Source organism: Alosa alosa, chromosome 17, assembly GCF_017589495.1.
Source record: "Alosa alosa isolate M-15738 ecotype Scorff River chromosome 17, AALO_Geno_1.1, whole genome shotgun sequence".
NCBI lineage: Eukaryota > Metazoa > Chordata > Actinopteri > Clupeiformes > Clupeidae > Alosa > Alosa alosa.
Window position 1 is genome coordinate 15,020,728 of NC_063205.1, and position 19,998 is coordinate 15,040,725.

Sequence of the window (19,998 nt, forward strand, 5' to 3'; positions counted from 1 at the left end):
TTCATGCCGAATTATCTAGTAGCGAGAAAGCTAACTTAATAATGCTAACGTCTAAGATGACGCTTGTTAGCTAGTCAACTAACGAGCATACTAAAGCTAGTAAATTAACGTCACCAGACAATATTAATCTAACAAGCACATCGGTGTAAGATTTTCGGCAGTGTATCGTTAGCCAGCTTTCAGGCATCCCTAGCCACAAGCAAAACAGTTGATGTAAAGAAGACCTTGGTAGCTACTGTTAGATATGCAGTGTGTCCTATGCTAACATGGCATTAACGTTACTGAATGGTTGCCACCAGTTGTAGCTAACGTTAGTTGTGATAAACAATAACGTTAGTGATTGTAAGCACCGTTAACTTCCTTTTGTAATTGTGCGTGCATGCCATCTATTCAGTGTAAGACTAGGGTGTAACTTGGCAAGGAAGCCAACCTTGGCAACATCCCCAAATGGACAACCAACGTTATAGCTAGCTAAACAATCCACTGGTCTGTTAAATTGCGCGCTCTCGCACTAGCCAACTAGCTAGCATACCTTGCTAACGTCAACTAAAACTGTCATCGAGGTACCCCGAAGTTGTCAAATGTGGCCACATAAGACCATTATCCCTTAAAGTTTAATTCTGTTGTCGAACTAGACAACGTCAGCTTCTGTACGTTAGGTGGTTCAGTGTGCGGTGATTCAGCCAAAGGTAAAAGCACTAGCACCCCTGTTTTCCCCATGACGTCAGTGCTGTTGTCTCTGTGCGTGCCCCAATGAAGTGATTGCATATTAGGGACTAGAAATCGCCATGCCTTCCTAAGCTGGAAACTCCACCTGACATGCTACGTCAAGGCGGTTTTAACACCTTCTCTCTCTCCCTCACTCACTCCACACAAACACACACGACCTCACCCTCTTGTTCTCTGCATCACCTTGAGGTAGCTAAGCCATCTCTGCTAGAGAGCCGTGTGCATGATCAATAACAACCTTGTATTTTGGGATGGAGAGCAATCCATGGCAATGCTGTTCCCATTGTTTACGGTAGTGCCACCTCTGCAATCCTGCATTATTTATTGCTTTTGTACACCAGAGGAAAGGTGATTGCAAATGCCCTAATTTTATTTTGAATGACTGTGGATGTAGCCATCAGACGGAAATGCTGAATTGCAGAACATCATTTGGCACCTCGACTAAACAACAAATCTCAGTACTTTGTCACCAACCTATGGTTTTAGTCAGTGAGTGACTGACTGAATAGAGAAACTTGTAGGGCAAACCACAAGTGAAACACATGGAATCTGTTTGCAGTGCACAATGACAAATGGTGATTGTTGTGATAAGGTGTCAGTCAGTTAAGCAGCATGAATACCTGAGTCGATCTAGTGCGTTTTGCTTTGTGACTCATTGATCAGTCAGCATATCTACCATCAGTGGGTGTGTTTGTGTGTGCGGTTAAACCTGTACTTTCCAAGTTTACTGCACCGAGTGCCACAGTTTTGCACAACCAACACCACCACTTACAAGCAAAAAAGGTGTCGTGTCATCCATGAAAAGAGGGAAAAAAGAACAAAGGGGTTTGGGCTGTGGAAAAGACTGGGAAAACAGGCTAGCGGAGACTCCCATCGACCCCTAACGGAGGTCCCCAGTGAATCCCATGTGTAGCTCTGGGCCCACCAGCTGGGCCTCAGGTTGGGGCCTAGTGGGGAAGCCTCGCTTAGTCACAACCACCTCTCCATGCCTCAGGAGAGGGACAACGTCATCCATTGTTTATTCCTCAACAGTAATCATTGTTGAAGGTAGCAACACAATGTAGAGAATAAGGCTTTTCTTCTAGCATCGTGGCTGCATTTGAGGCTGTGTCAACATCAAGAGATTGCAGATTTTTGGTAGATTAATATTTTTCTTTGAACAGATCATTCAAATGACTCTAGACTGAGATATCACATGATGCACACATGCCTGCATGGTCTATCCGTGTCTTTTTGCTATTGTGGAGAACAGGGACAATGCTGCCTTATAAATATTTTGAGAAATTATGTTTGTGATCAAAACATGGAGTTGTATGTGGTGTTGGGTGTAACCTATTACCTAGTTTCAGGTAGCACTCAGACATGTTGTAAGAAAGGCATGATGTAAGAAAGGCTCTTGATGTCTGTGAGGCTTGTTACTGCTGGTAGACCTAATGCCGATCAGCAGAAAATACTCCTGTGCTGACATATTTGGAAAAATCTCCGCATGAGCATGGAAATTCATAAGCGAAGTGCCTGCAGATTGGCCTGGATTCTAAGGGAACAAAACCACACACACACACACACACGGCGGTATTGTTTGTATACACACCCACAGCTAGAAAGGCTAGCAGCTTTAGCTGTGGGTGTGCTGGCATTGTAGCAGCTGGGCTAAGACGATGAGCGATGATGTTAGGCCTCTCCAGTCAAGTAGCATTCTTTGAGGTCAAAGCACATTAGTGTTAACATTAGTGTTATCCAGCTCCTTGCCATGTATGCCCAATGCAAACCACCATAGACAGCACCCACCCAGGCACACACACACCATGTAAGGTGAGATGAGCGCTTTTCATTTTGCTCTCAGTGGAGCTGTCCTGGTCTCCTCCGTTGCCCCGTTTGTCAGTATTATCAATAACTCTTGTCTGTTCCCATTACTCTGTGTGTGTGTGTGTGTGTGTGTTTTTGCGTGTGTGTGTGGTGTGTATTTATGCACTTTATGGATCGCTTGGAGCTGGTGTGTGTTGGGGGTTCTCAGGCATTCGGTCTTTGAATAAAGCCCGGGCAATGCGGTGATATGCCCATCCAAACACTGTAACCTGACGTACTGCGTGGGCAGAATGAGTGCACATTAGAGAATGCTGTCGGGTGGTTATGGGTGGTAGAGAGGGACACTAGTCTTAGTGGGTGCTGGTTAAAGTTAAAATATGTCACATGTTGTTCATGCATCAGTTCAGATTGCTGTGAATGAAATGTGTAAGCTCTAGGCTGTTCTCTGTAGATCAGAGGAGGCTGTTTCTGATCAATTTCTTGGTTTGTCTGTGTTAGAAAGCCCCCCCCCCAACCTGATATTCTTGCTCTATAGCCTATCTGTCTCTGTTAGTTTGTTCAGTTTTCTGAAAGCCTGTCTGTGCCTGTCCTTCATAAGAGGTGGATGGATGTCAGACTCACTTGAAGCATTCTGACAGTGAGGCATGAATGTGTTGGTGAAGACTTTGACATTTTACTGGACGTGTGTGTGTGTGTGCGCACATACGTGTGTGAGTTTGGACTTAATGGTCCCTTATTGGAAAGACAGAGGGATCCTTTAGCCTAATTGGCCTCAGGGTGGCTAAAGCTGTTCTGTTTGTCAGTTGCTAGACAGTCTTTCACTGTGGAGACAGCAACACTCTTCCCCTGTGCCATTGTGGTGTTGTGAAATCACTGGTTTCAATGCTGGGACTTCTGGGTTCTTCTGTTTCCACGTAGTTTCTTCCCAGTAGCTTCCTGAAGGGGAAGGGAATTCCGATGCAGATTCCGCACTGCGACTCTGGAATGTGAGGAAAATTCCGGCTCTGACCTCAGTCCTCTGCTCCATGTCACTGTGTGTTCTGAAGTGTGCTATCTGGATTGACACATAGTGTGAGGATGAGGGTGTGTCGAGACGCTTGGCTCTTTGTCTTCCCTTAGGGGCTGTTGCTCTCACACACTCCTTGTCATTGCATTCTCATTGCATTTTTGTTTGTTTGTTTGTTGTTTGTCTGAATGGTTTGTTGTTTGTCTGAATGGTCTTTTTAGCTGGCTGGGAATGTGAGGTAAATAGCGGTGGGTTCTACCAGAACTAAGCCAATTGGACTTCCTTGGTTTATATACTTAGGCCTAATGCTTAGTAGTTACAGGCCTACTCATTTTACACAGTAATTTAGCATACTTTCCTTCACAGGAGAATGCCACATTTCTGGGTTACTTTATTTTTGCATGACCAAGCCTTTTTAATGTGCATGGATCACTGTTATTGCATCCTTGCTGGTTTCAGGTTACAGGACAAATGGGGTAAAATGGGGTCAGTGCACCTTATTGCCTCTTTTAAACTGGTTATTACATTCCAGAGGAAAAACTGAGCTTTCAATAAAGAGAAGTGGATGGTGAAGTTCATTGGGTTTTGTAATAGCATTACACTGTACTCTCCTCTCCTGTGTGTGCGCTAGGGCTGGGCGATAAAACGATATCAATAAAAAAAAAAAAAAGCGTTCGATAGAACATTCGATAATTAAAAGCAACACACCTCCCGCCTTACGTTGTCCATAAATAAATAGGCTAAATATAGCTTGCATTGTAGCATGTGCAACTCTACCAGAGTAGGCTATAGAAGTAGGCCTACCTCAACACAGACTCACAATGAGTCATTGCCCCGTGCACTCTCTCTCTCTCTCTCTCTCTCTCTCTCTCTCTCTCTCTCAACAGGCGCATCCCTTCTCAACATGCACATGTAATCCAAACATTCACAATCGTGCAAGAAAACTGGCTAAATTGCTATTAAATTCGATTAGCATCATTAGCACGTTGCACGAATTTGTTCAAAACGGTTGCATTCAAATTGACTGCTAAATTCTAATAATCTCAATCGCGATGCGAATGGAAAAGTATTTTCCAAGACTCAAACGGGCCTGTCCCAAGGAGAAAAAGTATTCATTTGAAACTTAAACACACGTGGGGAAACTGAACAGTCTAACCAGTAGACTATGATAAACTAGCAAATTAAGCTACTTTGTTTCACAATATTTCCAGGCTTCAACCAGTGCTGCTTTTCATTCAGACTTATGTGCACATTTATTTATTTGAGTGTTTTTCATGATTATGTTGCTATATCTTTTCCCTGTTTGCTTTGATTGATAACTGGTTATTAAAATCAGAGGAAGGTTAAGTTTAAAATAGAAGTGTTTAAATTGAACCTTTCCCCCCCTTCTGGTCCTTCTGGTGAAATAGATTGTTATAGATCAATAATTATCGATATCGACTGATATGAAACACTTATATCGTGATACAGTTTTCAGCCATATCGCCCAGCCCTAGTGTGCGCGTGTGTGTCTGTGTCTGTGTGTGTGCGTGCCGACTCATTGCCACAAAACTGTTGTGTGAATGGTGGAAGATGGCTCTCTGTTGCAGACAACATCCGCCATAGGCAAGAGATGAAAAAGACTAATTAGGCAATGGCTCTTTCTGAGTGGAAAAAAAGGCTATTCACACTTGGAAGGTGTGTTTGCTGTTAGGCTAATCTTTGCTTTAGTTTGCTGTTGTAGCCATAAATTAAATTAACCAAGCTCTCTTAAAACCATACAACTATCAGCTGTTTGTCCAGTTCAGTTCCTCAGCTGGAAAAGGGTGTTTTATTGCACTCTCATGGGCCACAGGCATCGCCTCCTCTCCTCTGCCTGAGTCAGAGGCTCAGCCATAATGGCAAATTAGAACTTGGAGGAACGTTCCTAATAGAAGCTCATCAATGTTCTGTCACCCTCTATCCTTGGGGCCTCTAGGTCCACGTGGTTGAAAAATCATTCATCAAAAATTCATTCATCAAAAGAATTAATTAATTTGATCAGGACTCGACATTAATGGTTACCCTTGGCTACCAAATTATTAAAAGTGGCAACCAAAACCTTATGCCTGGTTGCCAAGATGGCACCCACTTTTAACCACTTCTAAAAGTTAACTTTGAGTCCTGAATTTGATCCATCAAATGTAATGCGTCACCGTGGCTTGATTACTTTTTTCTGACTTGTCAAAGTCAGTTCAGTTTTGGCCTATTATTTCCTGTCAGAACAGTATGCAGTCAGTCTCTGTGAGAAGGTTATGTATTTGACAGGCTGCCCTTGGATACGCCTCACGTCACCCCCCCCACACACACACACACCTCTCCATTTAGGCGTTCCCTTGGTAGGTGTTTGCAAGGAGGCTGGGGTGCCCAACCCTCCTGCCCGTCTCTGGGATGCAGGGCTGGGAGTGTTGCCTTGGCCTGGGTCTGATGGAGGGCCGACACTCGATAGCGGCAGCAAGTGTGTGGGGATAAATATTTAACAGCCCAGGGCTGGTGACGTGACTGTGGAGTCTGGCCATGTGTGTGTCCGTATATGGCTGTGTCTGCATAATGTGTGTGTGTGTGTGTACATCATCTACATCGTGTGTGTGTGTGTGTGTGTGTGTGTGTGTGTGTGTAGCCTCATTCAGAGACCTCTGCTGTACGTCACACTGTGTTTGTGGAGAGGTTGGCACTCTGTGCTCTTCAATAATTCAGACAGGAACCTTCAATGGTGTCTCTCTCTCTCTCCCTCTCTCTCTCTCTCTTTCTCTTTGGGTTTCCATCACCTACCCTCCCTCTATTGTATCATCTCTATCCTCTACCTTCTCTCTCTCTATCACTCCTTTTCTCCCCATCATTCTCTGTGTCTCTCTTTCTCTCTCTCTCTCAGGGGTGTCTCGTTTCGCTCTTGATCTAAATGTGTCTGTTTCTTTCATTACATGCACCCTGTCACTTCTCCATTCTTTGTCTCTCATTTCTTCACCCCCTTATTTCCCTGTTGCTGCTGTTGTTAAAGGGGAAGAGAAAGAGAAAGAGATGGTCCAAAGACAACCTATAGAGAGAGAGAGAGAGAGAGAGAGAGAGAGAGACCCAGAGGGGAGAAATAGATTCAGAGTTGGAGAGAGAGAGAGAGAGAGAGAGAGAGAGAGAGAGAGAGAGAGAGAGAGAGAGAGAGAGACTGATTGAGAGAGGGGCAAGAACAGCAGTGAGTTTCTAGATGGCAGAACTCTGTCCTCCTCTGACCTCATGTTTTCCTCTGGAGTGTCTGACTGAATGGGAGGAGGATCCTCTGGCTGCCTGCATATGCTGCTGTGGACTGGACTCCCTCCCCAACTGCTCATTCACTGTGTGTCTGTGACGTGGCTCTCTTTTGCTCTCTTTTTGGCCTCAGTCTTCTTTCTCATTTTCTCTCTCTCTCTCACACACTCTCTCTCTCTCCTGTCATTTGATCATCCTGCCACGACTTCATGTTTGTTGTAGCCTGTGTAGCAGCAGAAGGCATGTTAAATAACATGAGCCATGTAGTTGTTTATGTATTATGTAGGCCCATAGACATGGTTTTGTGTCATTTTGCACACTGATGACTAGGCTGGAATGTAGCTCTCTCTCTGTCCCTCTCTGTCTCTCTGTCTCTCTCTCTCCCTCTCTCTCTCTTCCTCCCTCTCTCTCTCTCTCTCTCTCTCTCTCTGCATCTCCTATTCAATTAGTTTGCTTAAATGTAGTGCCATAGCCATATTTGCATGGTGTGTATGGATGGAACATATGTACCTGTGTGTGTGTGTGTGTGTGAAGCTTTGATCTTCTAATTGCCCCCTTGTATTTCAGGTGGCTGGCTCATTTCTGCTAAGTGTGAGATTATGGAGTAAACAAGATTAGCTGGGCTGCCAGTGTCTCAGGGAGAGACAGACAGGGAGAGAGAGAAACACACATCACTAGTAGTGGCACAGTGATCAATGAGGCAGTGCGCTTTGCTTAACCATTGTCAATGTGTTGTATTGTATATTGCCTATATAGGCAATATATATATATATATATATATATATATATATATCTCACCGGTGATATCGACAGGAAACAAATTCCCTGTGTGTACTAACTTTAATACATTTGTTTCTGATGTGTAGTTTGCTCATTTTTGTTCTGAAGAAGGCCTTAGGGCCAAATCGTCATCAGTAAAATAACATAGGCTACATATGGCACCAGAGTGCGCAACACCTTTTTATTATTCCTGGAGTACCCCTTACCACCTATTAGACTCAGTGCAGCTTAATGCATATTTGCACTGAGGTGGCATATTACTTGCCCCATAGTAATGACTGTTGCTGAGTTGCTGTACTCAGAGACGTTAGGGAAACAAAGCCATGACCTTGGCTGCGCTCTCTAATGGCAGGCTGGTTTACAGTCAACAGCTTATTAGTGTAGACTGGCCCATTCAGCAGATGCGAATGTCAGTGGTGGACTAAATCTATGTCAACATAAATTACTCGTATGAAGCAATGGCGTGCTGACTTCAGCCAATAATGAAAAAAAAGGAGTTTATAGCCCTTTGCTGGATCACTTGGGGTCAGGGACAGTCTTCTCTGTTCGGCCAAATGACTGGATGACTGGCCAAATGACTGGATGTTGACAAGCCTGCATTATCCTCAGGATCTGAGACATACCCTCCATATCTCCAATATCAACCTTTAGACCTCTAGCAAAGTCCAGTAATGGGATGCGTGATGTCTTACCATAACTACCAGTGTCCATGCAAACAGTGGAGGCTTCCAGCCCTGAGACACACAGGGTGTGTTCTATGTGTTGCAGAACTGCTGCGGCTTAGTTGTGTGTGTGTGTGTGTGTGTGTGTGTGTGTGTGTGTGTGTGTGTGTGTGTGTGTGTGTGTGTGTGTGTGTGTGTGTGTTCACTCACACTGGGAAAGTTTCTTCTGCCGGCATGCGGCAACTGCCCCCCCTATATCTTTCTCTAAACGTTGAACTTGAACCGTTTACTGCTCTCCTTATACACTCTAGGAAAAGTCGACTCCACTTGTTTCTCTTCACTCTTATCTTCATGGTTACTCACCAGCGCCGCCCTGAATGTAGCACTGTGGTTCTTAGATCCACTGGGCCCACCGCCCTGAATGTAGCGCTGTGGTTCTTAGATCCACTGGGCCCACCGCCCTGAATGTAGCGCTGTGGTTCTTAGATCCACTGGGCCCACCACCCTGAATGTAGCGCTGTGGTTCTTAGATCCACTGGGCCCACCACCCTGAATGTAGCGCTGTGGTTCTTAGATCCACTGGGCCCACCGCCCTGAATGTAGCGCTGTGGTTCTTAGATCCACTGGGCCTATCTATGAGTCATCTCCATTAATTACCACATTTATTACATTTCAGACTTTTCTCCCCGTTCAATTTGAGACACTTCAAGATTGGCAAGCCTCTTGCCTTGCCTGGCTAATGTGTAGTCAGGAGCGGGCCTTCATTTGATGGATTATCAGACGCTTTATACTTCAATTGCCTTCTATTGCACAGTGAGGGCGTTTGTTTTATGAGTTTCTGTCCTCTGTGCTTGTGTCAGAGACATTGTTGCGTAGCTTTCAACAGAGACTGCAGTGAGAAATACTGCAGTCGTGGAAACACAAAAATGGTGCATGTGGGAAGCTTTTATGATTCTCCTCCTATTTAACTACTCGCATTTACTGAATGTCAGGTGTGTGGGCCTAACTACTTCTGATGGTCCTTGTGCACCACCAAAAATGTGTGAAACTAAACATTAGCAGCCGCAGGTAGCCTTTATAATGTCCATAAAATACATAGCCTAGATTCAACTCACTCACAGTCATTAAATTGCTCTCAGACAGACAGGTGCATAGATGACCTACATTAGGCGTACACAGGCGTTTTTTTTTTTTTTTTTTTTCACAGGCCATTTTGCCCACCTGAAAGGCCAACTAACCCAAACCCATACACTTTACACATTTGACCTACATTTGAGAATGGAGAATCTGCTACCAGCATCAGCGCTGTCCTCGTTCCTTTTCCCTTCTGAGAATGTGTGGGAGACTCAGGTAACCTGTCTATGATTCTGGACAGTCCCACTGGCTTGTCTGTCTTGGCAGCATACGGACTGTCTGCCAACACATGTTCTTATGGAAATTCTCCAAGTGAGGCCAATCTCTTGAGCGTAGATAAGTTCCGACTCTCTTGTGCAGTGGCGGCCATATTTGACTGTCAACCACTATTGGAACGGAATTCATCCTCTTGCTTACATTATCAAGATTTGATGAAATACCCCTCTGATAATTTACCTGTACATTTGCCACACGCCCACACAGACACTAGATAAATTAGATAAAAAGATAAATTACTTAAGAGAATTTGTTTACTTCATGTAGACCAAATTCATTAAGAGAATTTGTTTACTTCATTTTTACTTCTTAATGCAAGTTAAAGGGCTGTTCACAACAGGAACAATAACTATGAAGATAACTAGTCAAAGAAACAGAATCAGTAACCGTACAGAAGCATAATGTTTCCTTTTTATATGTTTTGTGCATTTTTGAGTTTGAAAGCTCTTCGTATCTGTGATGTAGCCTAGCTAGGAAAGTGATGTATGACAGCCTTTGTGCTTTGTGTGTGAACGGTAGGGGAAATTAGTGTGCTTATCTGACCCATGCAAAGCACAGATTGTAGGGCGGCGGGGGGGGGGGGGAACGGCGCGGCCCAACATGTAGCCTCAAAGGCTAATGACCTTTTAGGAATCCAGCAGGTAAACCATTAACTCCACAGTCAAATACAGGCCATGAAGAGAAAGACGGGGCCATGGACGAGGATGCGGAGTGGATGAGCTTTGGACGATTGGCAGATACTGCCTCCACATAGCCAGGCACTTGAACATTGCACTGACTTGGTATCTCTCACACATGCACATTCACACAGATGAATGCACAAAGTACTGGGGTTTGTGAGTGAGTATTTGAGATCTGGCTAATGGCAGTACTTCCCTCTAAACACACATAGATCAGCTTGCACACACACACACACACACACACACACACACACACAAACACATTTACACAACTCCCTGAAATCGATAGGTTGATGGCACACATACTGGAAGGGTTAAAGCCTTTGGCCAATATGAATATACACTCAAACGTTGTGTAGTTACATCCACTCATATTGGTGCACTACATTTAGTCTTTCCCCTCCGAGACCAAGATCCACAGAATCTTTCACCCACAAACACACACAGCCGCACACATTTGTTATTTTTATAAGGGCAGTAGCAGTGTCCAAAGACCAACTCTTGCGTCAATTGTGTGTCAGGGTGGGATGGAATGACCTGGTAGCTCACACCACCTGTAGGACACAGAAACACTGGTTATGCAAGGGAGCTCCTCTTGCTGTGTTAAGTTAACTTTCATAATTATGTGCTTATAATATGTAGACAGATATGCATGCAAGGAAACACTTCTCCCTCTCCTCTCTTTGCCAGGGTACATCTTTGTTGTTTTACCTTCTCTCTCTCTCTCTCTCTATGTCTCTGTCTGCCGCCTCTTTCTGATCTTTCCTTTATCTTTCTTATGCTCCCTCAATCTCAGTACCCCAGCCACCACTCCCATCATTTATCTCTCGGTCTCCCTCTGTCTGCAGGTTTGCCAAGAACCTGTCCCCGGATAAGATCAATCTGAGCACGCTCAAAGGGGAGGGTCAGCTGACCAACCTGGAGCTAGATGAGGAGGTGCTGCAGAACATGCTGGACCTGCCCACTTGGCTGGCCATCAACAAGGTCTTCTGCAACAAGGCCGCCATACGGGTAAGCACTCCTACTCCTGCTCCTCCTCCTCTTTCTCCACCTTCTTCAAATCCTCCTCCTCCTCCTCTCCTCCCCTTTCTTCTCATCCCTCTCCTCCCCTTTCTTCTCATCCCTCTCCTCCCCTTTCTCCTCTCCTCCCCTTTCTCCTCCTCCTCCTCTCCTCCTCCTCCTCTCCCCTTTCTCCTCATCCTTCTCCTCCTCCTCCTCCTCCTCCTCCCCTTTCTCCTCATCCTTCTCCTCCTTCTCCTCTCCTCCTTTTCTCCTCCTTATCAGCCTTCTCGTTTTCCCCCTCCCCCTCCTTCTCCTCTTCCCCCCCCACTCCTCTTCTTTTTCCTTCTGCTCTATCTGTTTCTCCTCCTCTTCCCCTCACCTCCTCCTCCTCTTCCTCCTCCTCCTGCTCCTGCACCTTTAGCATCTCTAGAAGAGGCTTTGTCATCAATAGACGTCTTATCTGTGTTGGTTGCTGGCCTGCTCAATTGTGATCATCATCATTAGTGTCCTCATATTGGTCATCGTTATTATTATCGCCTTCATGATGATAATCATGCTCACCAGGGCTGTTGCCACAATCCTCATAGCAGATTGTTCATTTACAATCGTTATCATAAGTATGACTGAGTGTGAGTGTAAAAGCTTGTGTCACCCTCTTCACCATCACAGGGTTCATTGCCTAGCTATGCAGGATTAAATGTATAGTACTAATTCTTATTAAAAAGCTATTTTCACTATAGCAATGACCTTTACTGTAATGACCACGCCTCTCTTTTCTTTCTTTAATCATGCCGACCCTTGAAAACAGTCCCATTAAACCAATTTTGAACCTTATTGAAGAAATGATCTGGGACCAATTTGCCATTTTGTAGAGCCATACACAGGGCTTATAGTGTTCAGGCACCGTGCCTGAATTCAGGCGTGAGCTGGTATGCTTAAGGTTTGAAAATAGGCAATGAGACTACAGTATGAAGTCCTCATAAATGTCTGATAACTTCAGGCACAGACATTGCTATCCCTGCATACAGTATGTGTGGTTAATGTTTTGTCTGTGGTCACTCAGGATAGTAGAAACGTCTTTGTGTGTAAACACCATATAATTTCAGAAGTAGGCATGCAGAATTTCTAACAATCTCCATATTTTCACAACAAATTCGTTCACTTCCGACAGCAGTCAGTAGTCAGTGCAGAATGCTATGAAAGTATCTCGGAGACGAGGCACAGCCTTGTGCTCCAGCTAAAGTGTATTCACAGACTGCATACATGATGCGCTTGCTTTCCCCATAGCTCTCCTGGACTTTGAGGCTTGGAACACCCACCACTGCAGTGCGTTGTGCTCTCTTAAAGAGTTCAGCAAGCCGCAGTATCAACACCACACACACACACACACACACACACACACCATGCTGTGCTGACCAGCCTCTGATTCACCAGCTGCCTGGCCTTGCTTTAAGGACCGCGCACACTGCAGTGCCTTTTATTGTCTTTCTCTCCATCCCTTCCTCCCTCTCTCCTCCACCTCCATCTCTTTCTCTCTGGTGATAGGTATCCTTCATCTGTTTGTCTCATCTCTTCTCTCATCAGGTGTGTGTTCATGAGAAGATGCCTCTCTCATTCCTCATATTATCTCTCTTTCTTTCTCTCTCTCTCTCTCTCTCTCTCCCCCTCTTGGCTGCAGTAGACCAGCCCATCTGTTAAGCAGACACCTTTTGAATCAATGTAGTCGATGAGGAGAATGCCTGACTCTTACACACACCCACACACACATACACATACACGCATGCATGCAAATCAAGACAGAATGGTTTCGGTAATGAGGTCACTATAACTGTGGTGTGTGTGTGTGTGTGTGTGTGTGTGTGTGTGTGTGTGTGTGTGTGTGTGTGTGTGTGTGTGTGTGTGTGTGTGTGTGTGTGTGTGTGTGTGTGTGTGTGTGTGTGTGTGTGTGTGTGTGTGTGTGTGTGTGTGTGAGAGCGCACGCGCGCGCCAGGTTGGTTTGTGCGTTGGAGGTGCCTGGATGTAGGTGTTCTAATTGCTGATTCTGTGTATGTGTCACAGAGTGGGCTGATGGAGAAGGGTGTAGAACATGTGGGGGTGTGAGAGAACGAATAGGACGACGGATGGATGGATGGAGGTGTGTGTGTGTGGGCTTTGAGTTGTGTGAGTATTTACACTTTGGAGAGGAATGGGTCCTTGGCACCCTTCCTCTCTCTCTCTCTCTCTCTCTCTCTCTCTCTCTCTCTCTCTCTCTCTCTCTCTCTCTCTCTCTCTCTCTCTCTCCAGATATCCCCTGGATGAAGCTCATTATAGTTGCTGTCAGTGTAGCTGCTGATGCTGCAGGAGTTCTGATTTGCTCTAGCACCCTCCCTCTGCCTTCTCCTCTCTCACCTTGCTTCCATTCAACTAATTCCTTATTCTTTATTATACACACACACAGAAACTCTCCTACACACACACACACACACACATTCACACCTTGAGTTTGTCCTCCTTCCACAGACGCTGATGTCAGCACCGCCCCCGACCTTCCTCAGAGAAAAACTCTTAGTGACGTAAATGACCATCACTGGACTCAGCGTGATTGTTTTAGCCCAATTGGCAGTTAGCTGCTGCTTCCTCTCTCTCTCTCTGCCTCATCCTCCCTCTCTCTCTCTCTCTCTCTCTCTCTCTCTCTCTCTCTCTGCCTCATCCTCTCCTCTCTCTCTCTCTCTCTCTCTCTCTCTCTCTGCCTCATCCTCTCTCTCTCTCTCTTCTCTCTTGCTCTAGCTCTTTGTCTCTCTGACATCACTGCACATCCCTCACTCTGACACCTGACCATCATACTGGGCATGTTGCGTAACAGGGGTTCAGTTGCAGGCTTTGGCTTTCAGAGTCATAGTGTGTGTGTGCGTGTGCGTCTGTGTGTTTTTGTGTGTGTTTGCGTGTGTGTTTGTACATGCCCACATGTGTGCATTGTGTGTGTGTGCGCGTGTTTGTGTGTGTGTTTGCGTGTGTGTTTGTGTGCATGCCCACGTGGATGCATTGTGTGTGTGTGTGTGTGTGTGCGCGCGCATGTGAAGAGAGGTTGGAGACTGTTGTCACCCTCAGCTGTTTAATTGCCTGTGTGGGTGTGAAAATGTGTCTTGTGCAATCTGGTTATGTGCCTGTTTTTTTGTTGTTGTTGTTAATGTGAGAAGAGGTAATGCAATGCAGTGGACGGTCAAGGGAGAGAGACATCTACATGTATAGCCAGATAGAGAGAGATGAAGAGAGTGAGAGAGATGGGGATAAAGAGAGTGAGAGAGAGAGGGAGAGAGCTGAACAGAGGGGGAGAGAGGGAGAGAGGGATGAAGAAAGGGATGAAGAGAGGTGTTATTTGAAGTCAGCAGTGCACCTGTGCAACCTCTCTGGGGAACTGAAGGACACAGCTAGACCTTCTGCTCTTCACTGCTTTCTGTTTTCTCTTCACCTCTCTCTCTCTCTTTCTCTCTATATCCCTCCCTCCCTCTCTGTCTCTCTGTTACTGGCTGAGATTTCCTCCTACTCCCACCCTCTGTCAGTTTCAGGCTCTCTGGCTGTCAGTCCTGACACATGTCTCATCTTGTCCCCTGTGCTCACATCCCTCTTTCATGCATGCTCTCTCTCCTCCTCTCTCGTCCTCTCTCCCTCCCTCCCCTTGTCTCCCACTCTCTCACTCCTTCTTTGCAGCTTTTTCTCTCTCTCCAATCAAATTCAAATTCAAATTCAAATGTGCTTTATTGGCATGACTCTGAAAATAGTGTTGCCAAAGCAGTAACATGACAATACAAACAGATACAATATTTGTTTTAAGGGGGGTCAAAGAAAGGAAACTTATAATACTAAACTAAAAGAAAGAAAACTTATTTAAAAAAAAAAATACTGAAAATATTTTCCTGTGCATTTTTCTTAAGTTTATTTTATCAATGTCTAGTATGCTAAAGGTGTATGCTTCTGTAGGAATGTTTCTTTCTGTGTTATTTTAAAGAGAGAACTCCCTTATGCTTTGCATTGGCCTCCAGTGCCTGAAGGTATTGTTGTTTGTGGTTTTCCCAAAGGAATAAAATGTCTAAAAGCCAGTTTGGTCTCAGTACCTTCACCGCTGACTCTCTACACTTCTCAAACCATAAACACACACGCCACACCTCATTCCACAATTTCTCTTTTCTCCGCTCTCCTCTCTCCTTTCTTTCCTCTTCCTCTCATTCTCTCTCCCTCCCTCTGTCCCTCTTCTCAACCTGTCCATCTCCCTCTCCCTCTCTCTCTCTCTCTCTCTCTAATCTCCCTTGTGGGAAAGGTCATCATGGCCACTCAGCCATGTCTCATCCAGGGACGTCGCTCTCGCTCCTGCTGTCCGCCCTCCGCCCAGATGCCCCGTCAGCAGTGGGCAGCTCTGAGTCACGGAAGAGAGGGAGAGGGAGAGGGAGAGGGAGAGGGAGAGGGAGAGAGAGAGGGAGAGAGGGGTGAAGAGGAGGTAGCGAGAGGTTGAACGAGAGGGGGAGAGGAATGAAGAGGAGGAAGAGAGATTGAGAGAGGGGGAGGAATGAAGAGAAGGAAGATAGATTGAGAGAGAGGGGGAGAAGGATGGAGAGGAGGAAGAGAGATTAAAAGAGAGAGAGGGAGAAAGACTGAGTGGAGTGGACGGCGCAGGACACACAGCAGACGACCGCAGGGCAGGACCAGGGTGTGTCCCTCTGGTCGTCTCTGAGTCACACACTGACAGGCCATCAGGCTCCAACCTGAAGATGCAGCTAAGAAAAGCAGTTTCCTCAAGCAGCTGATATGCATTTACTCAACTTAATAATAGTCCTTTTGCCATACAGCAAGTGTGCCACTAACTCTGTGTGAAGTCTTGCCTGTGTATGTATAAATGGAGTGTGTGAGTATAGCGGAGTGGAGTTGAGTTTCCTCCGCCAACTCCATTAATTCCATAGAGAGGGACACCTTGAAGGCCGCTATCCCACTTATCACCCGGTTGCCACTACAGGCAATAGTCACGCCTTTATAGCACGCAAAGGAAACACGCGGTTCCGTTTAAAAAGAAGCCAACTTGTTTATTGTACTTCTTTCTTTGGTCCTGACAGTGATAATACTGGGTAGTTAGCCTGTTTACAGTTGATTGCATTGTTGTGAAGCCTGCTTCCTTGTTCAGCCGTCGTTTATAAAACTTGTTATGGTTACCATTCAAAATATGGAAAGGTGATTAAAGTTTTTACCAGGCCATAATTCCAAGTAGGTGGTTTTGTGGGAAACCTTGGTAAGGTAACCCAGAGGAAGTTGTAAACCCGAATTGCCCAGGGGCTTCAATCTCCAAACTATACAAAGCCAAAAGGCTCTTCTATTAGGAGGTTTACCACTTCCTCAGGGTTAACAGGGTTGCAGGAGTTTTACCTTAATACAACATCTATGAAGCCAATTTGATGGTAAACAAACTTGTAATAGGAGAATCGTTCACCTAGGATAGCCATAGAGCATAACCGTAGCATGTTGCTACTGAGAGAACCAGCAATGTAACTTCAAGAATTGCCGACTCGAAGACACCTCAGTTTTTGCCTGTTGTTAGTTTTTTACCTCCACAACAAAAGCAATGTCATTGTGTACAGGGGGAACAAGCCATGAGAAGTAGGCTATTTACAACAGCAGAGTAAAATATAAATATATTGTGACTCTAGGGGGAGCTCTAGAGTCGCCAACAATACCTGAAACTGCATACTAGTATACCTTTAATAACCACCCCACCAGACAATCATAAAAAAGTATTCCATGTCTCCGGGGAGTAGAATGAATATGGGAGTGGGAATGGCGTATGGATCTAGATATTGCCTTTTCACCTGTAAAGTGGTTTTCTTGATATGTTGTCTTATTTAACACAGGGAATCATAGACTATTCATCTCTTTGAGGATGTGTTATTGTTGCTGATCAAGAATCTTGTGTAACATTTGTTTCTTATAGGTTGACTTTTTGACTATCTTTGCCTGCCCATTTCCTTGTATCTGTATTTCTCCACCCACCACCTGCTCTGTTTGCTGTACCTGACATTCAGGCCAAAACGTAACATTAACTGTGTGTGTGTGTGTGTGTGTGTGTGTGTGAGAGTGTGAGAGAGAGATGCTCAGTGGTGACTGACTTTTCTCTACTGTGTAAGCATCCTGAAAGCACAGCGTGGTGGTTGTTCATGGTTGCTGGGTTTGCAGACTAGTTTGGAAAGATGCCAGTTTCATTCCTAACACACATGTGTTAGATCCTTCCCTGGGGAAATGTTTACATCTGTTGTCATAGAAGTAGGGCAGGATATTGATGTGCTGTGATTCTTTAAGCGAACTGCAAACTGTCTACCACATGTTTTCTTAGCCTAGTTGTTTTAGTAATATAGTCATAAGATCTTATAATAGCATCTACTCTAACAGCTATGTGTTGGGCATGTTTATCCCACTTTAGCCTACTCGTATTTATTCAATTCCAAGGCTTATACAGAATATCTAAGCCAACATGCATGCGTTCAAACTGAAGTGCTAAAAGCTAGCTGGTCTATAGATCCAATTGATTCACATCCCAGTGTTTTAAACATAGACTGTATAAACCCAGTATAAACCCAGGTTTTAACCCAGTATGCTGATGACGGCCAACAGCTGACGGCTTCACAGATTCACCTGAGGCACTGCACATTAATTTATCTAAAAATTGCTAACGGCTAATCGCTAAAGGTTCATAGGGATGATGTGTCACTGCACATTTATTCAACTAATGGGCGATGACTCCCACTGGGCCAGTGTATGTTCATTCAGGAAGAGTCCCATACCTCCCCTGTCCAAAACATTTTCTTCTGTCATGTTTTAAGGTCAGTTATGTCTTTGGTCATTATCACTCTTCTTTTTACCTCAGTCACTCCTTAAACAGTACAGGGCTAATGCTAACAGCTAATGGTAAACAGGCTAACCATAACTGCTGTTTGAGTTAGAGTTCTGTAATGTTCCTGTCAGAGATAACTGCTTGTGGCTGGTGGCCAACAGCCAGTAGCTGATATAAACCCATCTTATCACAATCTCAATTCAGGTCAGGTGTTTATGGAACAGACACTCTCTGTTCCCATTTTGGCTTCAAACAATAAAGGAACTCCATCTCTCCTGTGCGGTCTTTCATTTCATGTCTTCCCTTCCCTCATCTCTCTGTGTTCTGTCTTTCATTTCATGTCTTCCCTTCCCTCATCTCTCTGTGTTCTGTCTTTCATTTCATGTCTTCCCTTCCCTCATCTCTCTGTGTTCTGTCTTTCATTTCATGTCTTCCCTTCCCTCATCTCTCTGTGTTCTGTCTTTCATTTCATGTCTTCCCTTCCCTCATCTCTCTGTGTTCTGTCTTTCTCTCCTGCTCTCCTCTCTGTTCCTCTCTCATTCCCATTGTGTGTTTGCTTCCTTCTGAGGCAAATGTATTCAATGGGGATTGACGACATAATGAGCGTGCTTCCTCATGCTTTCACTGCTGTTTCATCACACACACACACACACACACACACACACACACACACACACATGCACGCAAACTCTCCTCTCTCTCTCACACACACACAAACACGCTGTGCTGACTCAAGCTCAATATTAATTTTAGTAATTATGGGTGTGGTGAAAATAAATATTTAAGAGATGCTCACACACACACACACACACACACACACACACGCACGCACGCGCGCGCAACATCATTCCTTACTCAGCTGTGGGGCTACTGGCTGTGCCCCAAATTTAAATTATCCTCAGCTTGTTCACATATTTCAGGAAGATTTTGTAAGTCTGGCCTGTTTCCCACACAGCTGTCTGTGCTGTGCAAAGTAAAGTGTCTCAGAGGCATGAACATGAAAACCCTTCTGGACGTTTTGAATGGTCAGTGTGTAATAGCACAGGTGTGACTTGAAGACACGAGTACTAGCACATGGTATTAGCCTGATGATCATCTGGGGAGGTTTTTGTTGGGGAACTATGATTGAAATGAAATGGCAATACGAGAAGACAAACAGCAGTTTAAATTTGGTGATTTGACTGTAAGCATCAAAGAATACAGTGCGTAAGATGTGTCCAGACAGGGTTTTCTAGAGATGTTGTTTGTTGTAGTTTGCAATGGTTTGATGGTTTTGTTTTTATCACCTTTTAGTTTCTATTTCACATGCACAGGTAAGACACACCTGTAAGGTAACATGATTTACTAGTAAAAATGTGTGGCATTTTGTTGTTTGAGAGTTGACTGGGCAAAAGTTATGACTTCTGTTCCTCTGTCATGATATGAGTTGTCATAACTCACAGATGTCAATGTGCAAAACTGTCTGATCTGCATCAGCCACACCATACTTGAGCTAACCAGCTGGTGTCTCGCTCACTCTGTGTGTGTGTGTGTGTGTGTGTGTGAGAGAGAGTTGAATAACACCCCTTCCCTCTTCTCTCCCCCCAGATCCCATGGACCAAGCTGAAGACTCATCCCATAAGCTTGGTAAGTCTGGCTCACATCCCTTGTAGACATTGCAGGACAGAGTCTATGTCTATGGGTTTTCAACTTTACTTAGTATATAGACACAGGTATGGAATGGAGCTCTAAAGAGAACACTAAAGAAATTACACTTAATCAGTGGTGGGAACTTGAACTGGATTCCTTGTTCTGGAATGTTCTACACCAGTTCAGTCC

General features: G+C 44.9%; 1 protein-coding gene across 1 annotated transcript in view; it reads left to right on the forward strand.

Annotated features, from left to right (window-relative positions):
* The window catches only part of uhrf1bp1l (UHRF1 binding protein 1-like), a 49,215-nt gene that overhangs the window by 469 nt on the left and 28,748 nt on the right, over positions 1–19,998 (forward strand). The window contains 2 exon segments of the mRNA XM_048268811.1: positions 11,180–11,342; positions 19,768–19,806. Coding sequence (XP_048124768.1) covers positions 11,180–11,342; positions 19,768–19,806 — 202 coding nt within the window.